The sequence below is a fragment of the Simochromis diagramma genome, unplaced genomic scaffold (assembly GCF_900408965.1).
Source record: "Simochromis diagramma unplaced genomic scaffold, fSimDia1.1 OVJJ01000123.1, whole genome shotgun sequence".
NCBI lineage: Eukaryota > Metazoa > Chordata > Actinopteri > Cichliformes > Cichlidae > Simochromis > Simochromis diagramma.
The window spans coordinates 1,810,570-1,828,385 of NW_024386778.1; the positions used below are offsets into that span (position 1 = coordinate 1,810,570).

At 43.2% G+C, this 17,816-nt stretch overlaps 1 protein-coding gene across 2 annotated transcripts in view; it reads left to right on the plus strand.

Moving 5' to 3' along the window:
• The window catches only part of uvrag (UV radiation resistance associated gene), a 92,772-nt gene that overhangs the window by 71,067 nt on the left and 3,889 nt on the right, over nt 1–17,816 (plus strand). The window contains exons 14-15 of one of the 2 annotated variants that reach the window (XM_040011209.1): nt 9,754–9,845; nt 11,061–12,207. In XM_040011209.1, the coding sequence (XP_039867143.1) occupies nt 9,754–9,845; nt 11,061–11,148 (180 nt within the window). In that variant the 3' untranslated portion in view covers nt 11,149–12,207. Of the gene's footprint in view, nt 1–9,753; nt 9,846–11,060; nt 12,208–17,816 lie in introns of those variants that run through there. The other variant, XM_040011201.1, reaches the window with a different exon arrangement.

Genomic DNA, 17,816 nt, shown 5'->3' on the forward strand with positions numbered 1-17,816 from the left:
GAGAGAGAGTAAAAAAGCTTTTTCTGCCGCTACAGTTTCCAGGTTTCCCTGAAATGCATCACATTAAGGGAGTCATGAGGTCACCACTCTGAAAACAGGACGGCGTGTGTGCAGTTTTCTCAATGGTACTTCAGGCTTTGAGTTTTTCTTTTGTTTTTTTTAATCAAAAATTGCTCAAAAATGGCTCTTCTGATAGTGAAGGTTCACACTAGGCCTGTTCGATATGATGATATGCATCTGATGACGATATGAAAACATCTATCGTTTCATTTTACGCTATCGTTTGTTTCATGGTGTCGCAAAATAAACTGTTTACGGCAATATTTCATCGTTTTGATGGTCACTGCAGCAGCTATATTAATTTCTAAAAGTTCTCTCTTTCTCTTATATTTAATAACCACACTACGGACGGACAAGCGACTGTTTTTACGCGTTGTCGTTAGCAACAACGATGGTAAACCCAGGGTGTGGCTCCGCCATCGTCTTGTTTATTTTCCACATAAACCTTTCACAGTAAAGCTGAAGATCCAGTTCAGATTTTCATAATAAACTAAAATGATGACAAACAGAAGGACTAGTCAAAACAAACCAGGACCTTATTCCTAAACGAGGGGCTGCCTCTGTAGCACGGACATGGGTTGGTTATGAAAAGTCTGACATGGACCAGAAAACTGTACTCTGCAAATTATGCAGGAAACCGGCCCCCACCTCAGACTCGACACGACAAACATCTTCTACCACCTACGCAAGAGTCACGTGAAAGAGTGTGGAGAGAGTTTACGGACGAGAAGCAAAAAAAGAGCCGTCGGGCGCTCCAAATAAGCCTGAGACTCAAAGCTTAGAACAGGCTTTCCCCCGCAGCACGCCGTGTAATAAATACAAAGATAACGGCGGCCGTTACAACTTTACACAACTGTCTAAAAGTGTACAGTTTCACGCATCAGTCAAAACACTCGACTCCAGGTGCACGACGCCCAGCTGAAGACTCTTCACACAAGTCGAGCTGCCCGAGATTCACAGAATTTACAGAAAATGTAACATGTTTGTGATTTATGTCGTTGTCGGGACGATAAATGTCTTATATCGAGATATGAGATTTTGGTCAGTTAACACTGGGAAACACTGGTAACAGCGAACACTTCCCCGAAGGACTTCAGACTCGGCGTTCTTAGCGATGCACTTGTCTGGTTGCAGTTGCCAAGAAAGACAAAGAAAAGATGCATCAACATCATGCATCAATTTTCTTCCTGATGTTCAAAGTTCAAGCCGAGCTTGGTTAAATCATGTTGTATTGTAGGTTCAAACTGTATAAATATAAACTGTATAACACAAGAAATTTTGCGGCCTGGTTTTGCAGCTTAGCCACAAAGATAATGCCAGTGCTGTAATCTTTCTCCTGACTTAAACTGTTTATTGAAACATCAAAATAACATATCAGATGAAATCTCCCCATATGTAAATATGGTGTTCTGACATTTCCACCATATCAGCCCACTGAGGTGAATCAGATGTTTATTTCCTGAAGGCTGGACTCAACCTTGAAGCCGTTGGCTGCAGCAGATACGAAGGCAAACAGAGAAAAGAGATTCAGAGCTGTATGTGTGGATCGCTGCAAACACAAATGAACAAAATGTACTTTGACGTGCCACTGCGTGCGCTGGTTGTACAAAAACACAGATGCTAATATAATAGCAGCTATAATGAGAACAGCAAAATCATCTGCAAAGCAGTTCTGGCCACACACGCGTGCTGCGTGTGGGGCGGGTGATTTTCACGCACCAGCCAAACGACCCGAAAAGACACCACAGCTGCCCCAAAGCTGCTCTAATCAGCCAAGAAACTGCTGTTTTATTGCATGTCTCACTTGAACAGAGGGATGGTCCATATGCATCACAACCCATGTTGGTTCAAATTGAGGTAAATGCAACATTAGGTACAGTAACGCTTTTTCACAGTTTCATTGGGCTTTTTAGAATTGACCAGATTGTAATAGTAATTTAAAACTTGGTCTGTGTGTTAGCTTTGGCTTAACAAACAGCACTGCAGGCTTTACTGAATTCCATCTATCATGATGAGAGGAGTGACGGGAACAGTTTAATTACGCTGTAACAAATTAGTCCACACTAATGGTCATCATTTGTTACAGGGGATTTTGCTACACCAAAATATCATTCAGCTCCTGTAATATTATTTCTACGTATGCTCTGTTTCTTTGTAATTCACTGGTATGTAAGCTGTTCATGAATCAATCATCTTAACCAGAAAAGGCACGGCTCTGAAAAATTGTCTGTGGCAACTTATCTCCCAAAGCTCCAATTCTCAACATATGAGGTCTAAGTATGAAAACGAATGCCTGGGTCAGCCTCGCTGCCTCTGCTGAAGTATCCCGTACACAGTCTGACCACAGGGACAGTGGAGGGAGGAACCCCTGGTTAGCCCCCTTATAACAAGCTGTCATAGGACCTAATGAGCTCCCTGATTACCTTCCCCAGGGAGCATGTAAAACCTATGTGCTCTGTAAAATAACCGTTCCTGGCTTTACCCCAGTGGACAGGCTAGTCATGCATATGATACTGCAGAGTTTCATTTGGAGACTTTCACCTTTTAACTCATCAAGTTCAGGTTTTGGGCTGCAACAGATAGCAACCTCTGATCCTGAAACACAATGCTAGTTGAAAAATGGCATTTCCTGGAGTGGAAAAGCGGGTGAAACCCAGAGACTATCATGTTAAACTTAACATGAAAAGCATGTTTGTAGCCTGGTTCCACTACAGATAGTTACCCTTTTATGGCAGGCGAATCCAAGGGGAAAAATGAAGTGTGCTGTAACTGACAGGTGTTCAGCTGTCGGCAGTAGCTGTCTGCTAGACGTCACCTTTGCTAATTCGAGTCTGAACTGGACCTCTCACCTTTGCACTTTTGCAGCCTTTTGGAGCATTTTAATACAGTTACATGATAAATAATATGTCTCGCTGTGCAGTACAGTCCATTCAAGAAATTTGTGCTTTAGTTGTGATGAGTTAAAGTAGAGTACTTTATTAGTTTATTATTTAGCACCAGGGATGCAGCTTGCTAACCAGGCTTGATAACTTGACTCTCTCTGACCTAAATATGGTGACTTTTGTTTTTGTTTTTTCTTCTCTTGAGGTTTCGAAATCAGACTTCAGAAACCAGTTACCTGGGCGACCGTTTCTGCAACGCGTCGTCAGTAATAAACCTCAAAATTCTCAGCAAACGCCCATATTAGTGGTTTTAATCTGAATGTGATTAGTACTGTGCTTGTTTAGCGTCTTTACAGAGTTCAGAGCAAACAAGCAGATTTTGCCAAATGATGGGTGGCATGTACTGTAAACTGACTGGTTCCCGCCAGCCCTGTTCAGCTTGCGTGTGTTTGTGTGTGGTCATGGCTCCAGTGGATTGGCAAGCTGGGCCTGTATACACTGCTGCATTCTTGGGGCTGTTCCTCTATCTTGATGATGAATAGGGATGAGTCCCCAAATTCTCAGATGTGATGGGTCAGTTGCACTCGTTCTCTAAACTCACACACTCATAATAAACCCTGCTGTCATACAGACTGATTACCCACTAGACGCGCTGCAGAGTCTCCAAAGCCCTGAGTGGGTTTTGTTGAAGGGAATGTACACACATACACACAACTGTGTGCAGCAGCGAGGATCCCTTGCTAGATCGATTTCACTATGTCATCATTTGAAAAAGCCCCAGTGGGTGTCCCCAATCCACCAACCCCCCACCCCGAACTAGATCCTCTCACCTTTCAGCTGTCCTCAATGGGCCCTGGGAATTTCTTGCCACGACATGGTTAGCCCTATTACAAGGAACCCTGTGGGCAGCATGAAAGCACGCATCCACACTCGTGCACAAACACGTAAACGACTCCAGCATAAATCACAAGGAGGTATGAAAGGGAAACTGGAAATGACAAGCTCTCTCAAATGATCTGATTCTGAGCAATTGTTTGAGCGGCTCTGTATTTGCTAACAGAAACACTGAGATTGTTTCTGCATGCTGTTGGCTTGCGCAAAAGTTCAATCCTGCTGTGTGCAGCAGAAAACAAGCCCTTTTTTATTTGGTGTCAGTGACACACTCCCAAAAAACAGTTTGAATTTTTAGACCAGAATCTAAACCTTCCTGTTTAGCTGTTTGCTTCCATCCTGCAGTCGAAGCTTTCATGGAGCACAGAGTTGGAAATAACACCCAGCTTTAAGCCATTAATCTGCATCAGGTCTTTCTCACTACTGCTGTTTCAGCTGCTCCCTTTAGGGGTCACCACAGTGAATCTGCGTCAATCTCATCATATCTCCAGCATCCTGTTCTGACACACCAACTTTCTTCATGTCCTCTTACTTTACATCTGTAAACCTCCTCTGAGGTCTGCAAGCTCTCTCAGCCTTGCTTCTCTAACTTTGTCATCTCTGTACTCATTTCTAATACTGTCCATTCTGCTTGCTCTTAATCTTCAGCTCGGCCTCCTTCTTTTTGTTAGCGCCGCTGTCTTCAAACCATACACCATAGCAGATCTCTACCAGTCTTTTCATTCACTCTTGCTGCTATCCTTCTCTCACATTTCACCCCTGACGCTAATCTTCACCCACTCCACCTTGCCTGCACTCTCTTCCTCACCTCTCTTGTGCACTGCCCGTTGCTTTGGATGGTTGACCTAAGGTATTTCAGCTCATAAACCTTGGCTACTTTAACTGCTTTCATGCTAACCTTTCCCTATCATTCACACATATGTAGTCTGTCTCACATCTACTGACTTTGGTTTCTTTTCTCTCCAGTACATCCCTCCACCTCTCCAGGCCCTCTTCCACCTGCTCCCTGCTCTCACTGCAGATCACATAAACATCATACTCCACAAAGACTCTTGCCTGACCTCGTCTGTCAGCCTGTCAGTTACCATTGCAAACATCAGAGCAGACCCCTGATGTAGTCCCACCTCTACCTCTAAACCCATATGTTACTCTCACCGTCCTCATGCATGTGCAGCACCAGCCCTACATGCTTTTCTGCCACTCCTGACTTGCTCATTCAGTACCACAGCTCCTGTCTTACTCTATCATATGCTTTCTTTAGCTCCACAGACACAATGCAACTCCTACTTAACTTCTCTATACGTCTCCATCAATCAAAGCAAACATCACATCTGTAGTGTTCTTTCTCAGTATGAAGCCACACCACTGCTCACTGATCACCACCTCTCTTCTTAACCTAGCTTCAGCAGCTCTTTGCCATAACTTCATGGCTTTGCTGATCCCAGGCCTGAGGCCCGCTGTTGCTGTGTTCTCACAGTTTTCATCTTCTTTTGCAGTATTCTCAGCTCTCTACGTTTCATTTTTGATTTTCTGTTTGTGTCTAGAGATCAGAAGGCGGGTCAGAAGAAGAAATAAGAGGGTTGATGCTTGCATATTTGAAAGCCAGCTTACAGGAAAAATGTCTTCCCTACACAAAGGCCAGAAGCAGCACTCATATATATATACACATACCCTGTGAACCCTGAGGAGAAACTTAATGCAGCTTCTACCAGGAAGGGCCAGACTGGTTTATGAATATTGATAGTCTGGCTGGCTGAGCGCTGGGTCAGCTGTAGGGCTGTATGCGTTCAGCCTTACAAACTGTCTGAATGTGTTTAACACCTCATTACAGAGACAGTGTGAAGCTGCAGTCACCCAGCACTGGTGGCTCTGCACTGCTGCCAAGCACACACTTAGCTCAAGTGTTGTTGGTGCACACTGGCAGAGATTTGGCTTGAGTGAATATCCATGCAGGTAGAGTTTGGAATTCTTCAGCGTTGGCTTGTAGGAGGCATACATTATAAAGGATCAGCCATGTTCCTCATCAGAATACAAGGCAACCACATATGGGCTTCCTCAGGACGGACATATTTATACCAACTGTGCTCATTTCCAGCACAATATATTTGTCTACAGATGGTACTAGAGCTGTTTTGCATGATTTGCAGTTCAGTAATAATCCTTTCTTACATCGTACTACGTCTTGGTGCAGTCCCTCATCCTCTGAAACAAGCTGTTCGCTCCTACTTTCCTATTAAGCCTACTTTCTTCTGCTTGGCTACCTGGTGTTCAAATCTTCTTTCTGCAAGGGGCAGAGTGACGGTTTCTGTGCCCACAGGTGTCTTTATGTTTCTGATGTGACTATATTAGGAATATTCTTTCTCAATGATGTCATACAGAGGCAGGTGTAGACGGGGGTTCGACTGTATGTCGCACAAAACAAGACCAAACACATCAGAAGTTGAATTGCTCACAGCAGCCTCCACAGTGCTGAAGATCACTGGGAGCGAGACTGTGACGTCACCCATCAGTCTCTCGTATTCGCTCATATCCGCTTGCTGCACGTCGCATACTTTCTAATCATAAGGAAAACAATAAAAGGAACAAATCCAAATGCAGGCTCATGCTTTTCCTCCTCCACACGCACTTGAACTTACAGCCATGTAATTTGACATCAGTGTTTTTCACACACTCAAGAACACAGGCCAAGTAATGGGATTTTAAAGATAGCATTTTGTTACGCTGCCTAACTGAGAGGGAAAACATACATTATGTTCTACAAAGGCTTTAACCTTATATTTATATCTGATTCATGATTCCTGCTTTCTCCTTTTTAAAGCTCTGGGACTGATGTGAGGTAGGAAAGGGTTTTGAATTTTTGTAGCATTTAGCAGCCAGCCCCACTTTGCTGACATTGCTGTGCTTTTTCTTCTTTGGGTCTAAATCTGTTGGTGTTATTGATCTTGGCCTACTGATTCAAACCCAGTTCCACCATCTCTTGGTCAGAACCCCGATGTTTACCTTGATCCATGAATGGGATCTCTGTGTTGTTCTCGTAGGTTTTGGACCGTTCCATCATCAGCTGGGTTTTGAGGTGTCACCCTTGTCTCCGACTCCCCCACTATGAGCTGTGTTTGATAAAACCTCCCTCTGATACTGTCAGAGCTGTTGATTCTGGTGCTCCCCTAACAGACACGGACCATTTGAGACCAGAACACACACATGCAAAAACACACTGCAAGATTGATGCAAAACACTTCAGTCCATCATACACATACTGTACCCTTCATGCCATACAGTGTGCACATTATTCTGGCAGCTGTTGACATTGAAGGGGATTTATGTTGAGTGGACCTTTTTGTTTCAGTGCCTTTATGCCTCTACTTGCTATTAAGCAAGCTTTACAAGAGCCACGCTTGGTCTTTGTCTGGGTGTCTCATATTTGAAGAGCTTCTACTGCCAAACATATTTTTGCTTTAAACCTTATCAAACCGCAACTTGTGTTCACACCGTCCACCTGCCAGGTGGGGTCACAGTACCACATCATCCTGACACAGAAAAATGCACACAAAAGCTCCATCAACGCTGTTACGGGTCCTAATCTGGCTTCAGATGGATATCCTTACAGTTACCACTGGTCTCTGTGTTGTGGGCTGAGAGACGAGTGTGCAGCAGTCCTCTACAAAGCCTCACTGCTCTCCTGTTGGTTACACAGTGAAACTTATGTCTTTGGGTAAATAATGCATATAAATATAATTTGGGGAATTTTTATTGTGTACCGTATTCTTCGGACCATAAGGCGCACCAGATTATAAGGCGCATTAAGTGAAACAAAAACAGTCAGATAAGTCAAACTTTCCTCAACTCATTCTTCTTGCTACTCCACTTCTGTACCATTGATTCATTAATGCTGAGTTCTCTGGCAGCTGCTCTATTCCCATGTTGTTGCAGTATATTAATGACTAACCTCGTATTGTGGATGGATTATCTCAGTTGTTCTCCTGACTGAAGTTTGGTCCGTTTACAGCATCCTGCCATGCGATTGCATTTGTCCCTAACCATCGGGAACCTTCACGTTAACTTTTATCGAGTGGAAAAAAGTTAGCGTTCATCCTCCAGCTTCACTGTGTTTATGCTAACATAGCTGTGTCGCTAGCGATCACGTAGCACATCATTATATACCAGCTAGCCCAACTTCAGTAACCCTACAAACGTCACTGCTGTTTATTTTTCTGTCTTCATTTATGTTGGAAGTGACAGCAGAGCTGTACGTTTGAATTTTTTCAGAAATCTCTCAGTCAGAACATGCTATATCATGTTTAGGTGGAAGCTAGCGAGCTAACTTCCTGCTAACTTCTAACTCCGTTAGATGTAATACATTCTGTTTTCATGGATGCCTGGATGTTAAACTTAATTGTTACACCTGGTAAAGCAGCAACGCTGATCATTTTATTAAAAATTAAAGAATTTAGACAGTTTGTAACTCTCAGTGATACTGCAGTGTTCGCTTGACTTGGGACCTGAAACAGACGGAGTTTAGGACCCAGATTCCTCTGCGAGGCTCCTGACTACGGTAGCTGTAATGCTCCAACAATCCATCAAGCAGTGCGGCTTCGTAGCTTAGCAAAGTCGTGCTAAAACATTTTTGACAGAGTTTTGAGCACCATGTAGCACAGAAAATCGGTTTGAGGTCAGTAAGCACGACCAGAATTCATACATGAGGCGCACTGATGATTTTTGGGAAAATTAATGGATTTTTAGTGCAGAAAATACACTCTTTAATTGTGCTTTGTAACCACAATCACTTCGCACACTTCATTTAAGAGAGCCCCACAAAAGCACCGGATTGTGAAACCTAAATGTTAGGTGTGGCTACTGTGCCACTACAACAAAATTTACCACAAGAAAAAAAAAAGCTTGTATGGATGTGTCTGAAGGCCTGCTGACGACCTTGAAAACATCTCTCTTCTTTTACTGTAAACAGGTAAATCTAATCTTTGACCTCAGAGGCCTCAACATTTATTTCTCCTTAATTCCTTTTTCAGTTAGGCCGCTTATCCATTAAGTGCTCGTATATCAACGAGCTGCATCTGAGTGCATCCTGAGTGAGTGGACTGCCATAGTCATGTGCGCTTCATCTCTTCACCACAGAAGTGTTTAAAAAAGAAATTTGAGTGGTTGCTGTGGCACCCAAGTGGAAACAAAACAGATGTAAGCCGATGTAGGCAGTGTGTATGTGATAGAGGGGCCTCTGAGATATAAGCTAGACGTGTGGCATGATGCTCCTCTGCTGTTCAGTGATATAGGTTAAATAAACTCCCCGGGACAACTGATGGCTTGCTGTGACATCACTCAACTGTTGGAGGAGATATTTCTGGCACGAGTGCTGGAGGTTCAAGGTGGCCTTGAAACTTTTTCTTTCTTTTTTTTTTAAATGTAAGATTTGATTGTATCATCATGAAATAAAGTGCTGTGGCTAAAAGGAGGGGACTGTTCAAGGCCAAATATAGAAGTCAGAGAGAGAGAGAGAGATCATGGGAGAATGTAATGGGCTTTCTAATGTCCTGTCTTTGCCCCATTTCATCCAGATGTTTCAGTAACGTGTTTGCTGTTTCTTGCCACCCGCATCTCATCTCCTGTCTTTCCACACACTTTACATATTAGCGCACATGCCTGTTATCAGGGAAGACTGCCCACTCTGTGTCCAGATGAATAATAGTCTGAAGGGGAGAATAGTACTGTGTCATGGCGAAAGAATGCAGACTTCTTCTGTAGGTAATATTTCTATCTCCTATAAACATGGAGACTGTGCACATGTGTCAGAGTTAAATGCGACGGTGCCGGCCCACCATACGCTACGTGTAAGGTTACGTGTGGCTCAGTACAACGTGGTAGGTTGTCAGGAGTTAATGACACAGCATGTGGCTCCCTTGTCTTGCAGCTGAGATATCAACATGGACTGACCACCCCAGACCTGCAGCAGACACTACCCAACCTGAAGAACTTCCTGGAACATGGGCTGATGGTGCGATGGTAAGAATGACGCAGACACTTTCTACAGTGGGTTCTAAAGATGATTCAGAAATCTGCTCTGTGTTTGCAAGAGACACATGCAGCTTCACATGCAAGCTGTGATTAGCTAGATTCAAAGTATAGGCCATACTCCAAGTTAATAGTTTGTAAAGTTTACTAAGCAGGGCAAATGGACATGGACAGTCTCAAACACGCTAACTTTGGAGTCGACATTTTTGCTGGAGATCTGCTAACAACGCACACATTTCTAAACACACAAGCTGCCAATTTACATAAGTAATGACCAGCACGTTTTTCAAAAGCTGAACTATTAGAAAAAGGACAAAGTCTTCAGTCTGACACTTTTCAACACTCTCACTTACAAACACTTTTGTCCCTGTTAGTGATTTTAACCATGAAATGGGCCAAAGTAGGCTAATAGCACTGCTGCCAAAACAAACAGACTACTTTTGAATTAGTCAGCTACTCAGCAATAGTGCCATTCATGTTTTGTATCTTAAACCAGCGTCCCCAACCCCCGGGCCATGGACCGGTATCGCTCCGTGAGTCGTTTGGTACTGGGCCGCAAGAGTTGACGCTCGAGTGTGACATTTATGGTTTTCAGGGTTTTTATCGTTAACTTAATTTCCCTGGCTCTTTTCCCCGCATGTTATGAATAAATCGTCTTTTTTTTTTTTTTTTTTTTTTTGGGTACCGGTTTTATTTTGTTGTATTTATCCGCGACACCTTAGAGGCCGGTCCGTGGCACAAAAATGGTTGGGGGCCGCTGCCTTAAACAACAGATTAATACAGAATATACAGCGCAGTAGTCGGCACATTAGTAGGAAATGAAAATAAAGATCTGATGCAGCCATTCGTTGCGTTTGTCACATAGACTGTTATTTACAAAAGACTTTGAAAGTGCTGCTAAAAGAATACTTTGTTTTAAGTTATGATGATGTAACGTCCCTGCACATCATCATTCCCCTACATCTAAAAAAAGGAGTGGGTAATGAGTTTTACAGCAGCTACTTTGTCCACTGGAATGCTTAGATCTCTGCTCCAGTCTTATGGCCTGTGAGTAACCCTTTACTAAAACCTGAGAGTTGGTCTCCATCAGACTTCAGCTCCACTTCCCTATAAAAGACAAAGCTGTCTTTGATCTCCTCTCCCAGGGTCAGCAAAGGGGAAAATGTGTATTACACACATTAATTGAATAATCTTTTGTTTTGAAAGGAAAGACGCCATGAAAAGCTCGAGCTCTCAACTCTGTCCCACTCCCAAAAAATCTTCATGGGAAGTGGAAGAGCCCAAAGACAGATGAGATGAAAGCGTGGGTCTGCTAACCCTGGAGCTGTGTGTGCGCGAGCGCATGGGAGGTTTTAAAGAAAGTGGAAGTCTTCTGCAGCGGTTTTCCACAGCCACGCTCTTGTGTGACAACGAGACCACAGTGACAGAGAGGAGTTGCTCTGTACTGACTCAGAAGCCATCAGCTGAGTGAAAGAAACTGCCGTTCCCATCATTTTGAGCAGCACTGAGCCACAAACACATGTTACAGATTTATCTGTCATTAGCACTGTCAGAAGATATAGAGCTTCAGCTATGTTGCCACAGCGATTAGACGGTTCGGCATTTGGAGAAAATACGTACGAACTAGATTGATGTTCACTTTCGTTTCTGTAGAGTAAATATGAAGCAGCCAGCAGCTGATTAGTTTATTTTAGCACAAAGACTGGAAGCGCACTCTGTCTGCCTACAGGCACCTCTGAAGACTAATAATTGATGGCGTGCCACAACACTAAGTCGTCTTTAAACCTCTCGTACATATTGAGCAAAACTATTTTAGTTACGTTTTGATATTTTGCCATTTAGCCACTCAATACAGCAGAGTACAACAGGAAATTGTAACCAATATTAGACATAAATATGTACATATTTAAATGAAATCTACAATGGTATGCTGTCCATGTTTATGTTCTGGGACTCAACTCCACTGGATTTATGTTGGTGTGGGTTCCCAGCCTTACAGGTCATGGTTATCTACGAGTTTCAGAGACGAGTTTGATGCTGTTTCATCCGAGAAGCCTTTTCAGTTCAAAGACCAAATCAGAAACTCAGACATTTACACTGGATCCAGATAAAACCATAGAGCCCTTTGTTGTGGTCTCACTCTTCACTTGCAGTCCCAAAACTGAGACAGTGGAGACGGTCAGAAAATGACTACAGCAAGACAGCGCCTTAGAAAACAGAATTAGCTTTACCCCCATCACTGTCAGACCTCTGCCTTACAAACAAATATTTTAAATATTCAGTTTCAATTTTTCAATTCAATTTTATTTACACAGCGCCAAATCACAACAACAGTCGCCTCAAGGAGCTTTATATTGTAAGGTAGACCCTACAATAATACATACAGAGAAAAACCCAACAATCATATGACCCCCTATGAGCAAGCACTTTGGCGACAGTGGGAAGGAAAAATTCCCTTTTAACAGGAAGAAACCTCCTGCAGAACCAGCCTCAGGGAGGGGCGGGGCCATCTGCTGTGATTGGTTGGGATGAGAGAAGGAAGACAGGATAAAGACAGTACCTAACCACTGGTACAAATACGTTGATGACAAATCAAAACCCAAGAAATAGAATCCGTCACTGTTCACATCAACTCAGTAAATGGAAACATAAAATTCACCATACAAAAGAATAATAGTTTGCCATTTCTGCACTATGCTGTGTACACTGAGGAGAATGGAAACCTCAATGCTGAAGTTTATCGGAAGCCCACACACGCAGACCAGTATCGACTCTTTGACTCCCACCACCCTCCGGAACACAAACTTGGAGTAATCAGGACTCTGCATCACCGGGCAGAAAACGTCCCCTCTGAGGCAGAAGGGAAAGAAAAGGAACGCATGTAAAGAAAGCTCTTTAAACATGTGGTTGTCCCAACTGGGCTTTCATCCAATCAGCAGAGATGCACAGTAAAGAAGGTCAGACACCAGCTAGGGTGAGCAGAATGGACAGATCAACATTGGGTCAGTCTTTCGAGGATGCCAATGTTCACATTTTGGACAGAGAAACCAAATAAAAGAAGTCGATTCTGTTCGTCTAACGTAGTGTTTGTGTTTGCATGGTTGAAGCTAGCACCGCTGGTGAACAGCGGGCTGTGAGGTCAGTTTAATGGTCAGAAACTGTCTCACAGTGGTGTCCCCTGAAACCTCTGCTGATAATGACCACACCCGTTTTCACACATTGCCTTATATGATGAGGAACATGAACAATAGTGGGTCAGGGACCCTCTTAAGGAGCAACTCCCATCAGGGCTTAAATACCTCGGACTCTCCACCGAGCTCTTAGAACTGAAGAAGCTTCTCAGATGGGAGCTGAAACGTCTGAAACCTGAAGAAGTCCACTTTAAGCTCCTTAGATTTCCATCTTTTTAGTGTATTAGTTTCTACTTTTTAGTTTCTTTCTTTGGATTTTCTGCCTCTGCTCTGACTTTCACAAATAGAAACCAGTCCCTGTGAGCACCACAGCCTCCTCTTCTAATTGTGGAATGAATAAAAACAAATTGTAGGCCTCCCAAAAAAATCGTTCCTAAAACTAGATTCATTCTTTAATCGTTCCATTAGGTGTTCCACCTAAATAAACGGACACCTTTCTGTCCGTGTCAGTTCCGGTTCTTCTTCCTGCCGGGTTTAAAAAGGCTGAATTCAGAAGGAATGCCTGGAGCTGGGACTCGGCTTATGAAATATGGATGTTTTTAAGAGGCTACGTGACAGCTGCAGGTAATTTTGCTATATAGCCCGTGAGAGGCAGGCTAATCAGCTGCCTATCCTCCTCTTTGCCACCTTTTTCTTCCTTCCACACATCCAAACAAGAATGATGTGGTGAAGGCTATGACAGAGGGAACTGTTTCCAGAACAGATTTGGAAACATTTGCCTCCTACATATAGAAATAATTCATACCCACACCAAGGGTGCATAGTGGGTTCATCTTGGATATTTTATACAGACCGAATGGAAAAGCAGAAAGAATGCGTGTAAGAATCGAAAAGAGCGTATGTCATTTTTATACAGTGGGCTTCATGATGCTCATCTGGGAAACTGCTGATCATATCTTAATAGATTTCCAAACAGTTCTCTCTCAGAAACACATCATAACATGTCAGAGTATATACAATGCAGCCCTGGTGAAAAATGAGCAGTATAGTTTTTTCTCCTCTAATCTCGCTGAAGGATGGGAAACAGTGGGGGAAATGGTGAATCTATTATCGAGAGGCATATAGAGACAGCACCAGAAACCAGTTCTTTGTAAACTACGCAGTCTGTCGACATCAAAGCAAACACGTTCAACATGGTCCCATTTGCCGCTCCACATCCGCTGAGGGCCTGGCAGAAGTTCACAGGGTCCTAATCCCACTCCGGTGCCTGGAAGCAGGGCTACGTACACGTGTGTGGGGGGAGCAAGGTGTGGCAGGGCGCCTAGCCATGCACATTCAACGCCACAGCTGGTGGATGTGAATCTTCCCCAAACCCCACAGTGACTGAAGTTAGCAAAAGGATTTGTGTTGCATGAAGTACACCGAGGGTTGTAATATTTAGACAGCTGCGCTCCTGTCAGTGCAAAAAAAAGGAAGAGAAATTCTTGAGTTATACACCTAAAATAAGCATTTGTAAGGGACGTTAAGCTTGACAGGTTCTCTGTGGAATTGCTGTATTTTTGATCATTTCCTTTTTCGTGTTCTCCAAGCATCCATTCCTCCTCATTTGGGAATACATTTTCTCTTTCTCTCACCTTTTTTTAAAAGTTGTGATACCTTTTTGTTTTGGTTTTTTAATATCTTACATTCTGACAATATGTAAGATAAATATAAATACCCCTCCCCACCCCACATGGTCGTCTGTGGCCCAAACACCTGAGTTTGACAGCCACTGACCCAACCCAGGCTTTCTATGCATCATAAGTGGGGTTTGTATACTGCTCGTCATAAATGGTAGAGAGTACTGATGTTTTGAGGGGACTGGATCACAGGAAGATGATGGCAACATGCATACTGCATACGCAGTATATCAGTGTTGCAGATTTTGTCTTTGTAATTTCTGTAGCACATCAGCACCATTGAGTAGTGCGAGGATGTTCTCAGCTTTTGTTCCACATGCTGTGCTGTGGTCAGTCTGTCTTCAAAGGCCAGACAGTCAATAAGAGCCACTCTAATAAAGCAAAAAGAAAACTTAGCTTCCTTCATACCACGTATCAGGTTTTTAGTCATGTTTACTTTAGGGAAATCCCTGTGAAACGACTAAACCACATCAAACGCACAAGTCTTATCTGCTGTTGTTAGCTTTGGCCCAAAACCTGTGACGCCATAGCAGCATTTGGATATGATCGGGGGCGTGTTGTGAAGCCTGTCAGGGGATTAGACAGTAAGAAGGCTTGACTCACCAAATTCCTGAATCGCCTTGAAATGTGCCAGGTTTGACAACAGCAGTGGAAAGGAAGAGAGAAGGCAAAACGCTTAAGAGGGAAGGCAGCTATTTCTGGCTTGGCAAGTCAAGTTTTCGGCTTGATGATTTAGACAGAGGCCTGTTCGTAGCCTTTATAATGTGTAGTTTGTTTGAGGATGGGGCCCAGTGAGACTTAAATGTCTCCTGTAGGTGAGCAGCTTGTGCTAACTGTGGAGCTGCACAGCATACATTAGGGAGCAACAGGTCTTCTTCCAGTCAGCGTGAAATGTTAAGCTCCTCGTATGAGTCCAAGCTGCACAGAAAGTTTGAGACCTCAAGCCTATTACAGCATCTCATCTTCATAAGTGGTGTACACGTGGAGGCCAGTACTCTATATATACATACTATATGTGTATATTGTGTCAAAAAAGAGGAAAAGATGGTGTCATTGGTGTTTATACTGTATGTAAAACAATAAGTTTGTATATACGTTCCAGCAATGCATTCAGTTGGCAGGTTGCTGTGATCCTTCACGTGCTGCAGACTGCAGAGAATACTGTAAACAATGGAGTCAGAGCTGCATTATGTGATGACAGCACTTCTAAGTTACCACCAGCATCATCTTCACTATTATTGGAAAAAGCCCAAAAAAGTATGTGATCTGAAGTATGTTTAAACAGAGGTAAAGGAGCTCCGAGGCGTGGAAGAATATCTGTGCGTCACCCGCGGTTAGTAACTCATCTGACGTTCTCTTACAAAACTGTTGAATTTCAGGTTAACTGTGGTTCTGATATTTTTATATAGTAACTCCAAATGGAAGTGCTATAAAGCAGAATTTTGGTTTACTACACTGCAAAGGCAGTTTACTTCTTACCTGAGTACATCTTCATATACTACAGACCTAGAGGTCAGTGTCTACTAACCAAACAGACAATAACACCCCATTCCTGGAAAAAACCCCACTCATAATAAGCTCTGGATCTATTTAACAACACATAATTGTCCTGTGCTGCTTACTATAAGCACTTGGCATTATTTAAATACGACCACTTTAAGTTCCGGCTTTTCCAGACAGCTTTAGGAAGTGTTTTCATGTCATGATTAATCGACACACATTCTCACATATGGTCATAGACATTTAACCTAATTGCCAGTATTAAATAGCACGAAATAGCTATAACAGTTAAATGTTTTACGAAAAAGAGAAATGTATTCCTGCTCGTAGGTTCTCTTGGCTGGCTTCCTCCCCGACACACCCAGTCTCCTCTGTTGCTAATACTCTGCCGCACAATTTGACACAAGTAATGACAGTAATAGGAGCCTAACCTTGAAACTGAGTGGAGCAAAGTAACACGGTCCAAATACAAAACTCCTCATTCTGTAAAAGACTGTATGGTGACCGTGTGATTTTATGCCAGTGTCAATAATGCATTGTTCTCTGGCATAGATGAAATCGGAGCAGGCAGGTTAAATGGTGAGCCAGCTGGAGGGAGGAGTGGAAGAAAATAAGCGATACTAATTAAAGTCAGAGGCTTCTAATCAGCCGCTGCCGAACAGACATCAATCGGTCAAACTAGAAAACATAGTAATCGTTTACTAGCTTGTTATAAATGATGCGCGGAAATCTTCTGATTTTTACTCAGTCTTCTTCAGTTTCCAAATGTGCATTACAATTCAGTCTGAACAACATTTTCCAATTACTTAAATGGAAAATGACTTCTCACGGCATCTGTCTTTATGCGTTTCCACTGGTTCAGGTTTTGAATCTTTTTTTGAACTGGCTTCCAAGGAGGCCATGATGGTTCCATTTGGAAAGTTACAGATAAGTGTTTGAAATGGCAAATCATTCAGCTTCTCGCTCTGTTCCTTCTTCTTATTGATCTTTCCAGAAAATTAGGTGGTAAAGAGCACATTGTTTCCAATTTGCCCAAATACGCTTTGCCTCAGGACTGACCATGTGCCTATTGGAGGAGAGCAGTTGTAGCAGATGATGTGTTTTGGTTGACCTGTACTGCCAAGTAAAGCAGAGCCTAGCTCCTGTCGACCACACTTGGGAGGAACTCTTTCACTGGATAACGTCATTACCTCTTCCCTTTATTGTTTTTTAAACCTGGCCTTGTTTGACGATCCAACGTGTACATCTCTGCGTAAGCCTCCAATTAGCTTAAATGTGAGCCATGAGGGACAGTATCTCCAGGTTGTTACAATAAGCAGTTTCATACTGGAGCTTCAGACTGTGAATGTTTCTCATTTACTGCATCACAGGCACTTTGAAGTTTGACACGTTTCTCTTAAGACTAGACGAGCTTCTCCACTCTGCTTAGCGAGGTGTCCTGCCCGTGAACCCTGTCAGGACCACCCTGGCAGGGTGCCTGAGAGGGTCAGACCCAAGGTCCTTTTTACAAGCTGTCACGGGTTTGGTGGTGAAACTGTCCATCAGACTTTTGGGTAACGCACGTGTCAGCCAGTGCTGTCATTACTGATGTCAAATGTTACAAAGAAGACTTCCTCGGTGAGTGTCAGCAACAGGAAGGACGTCTGTTACGA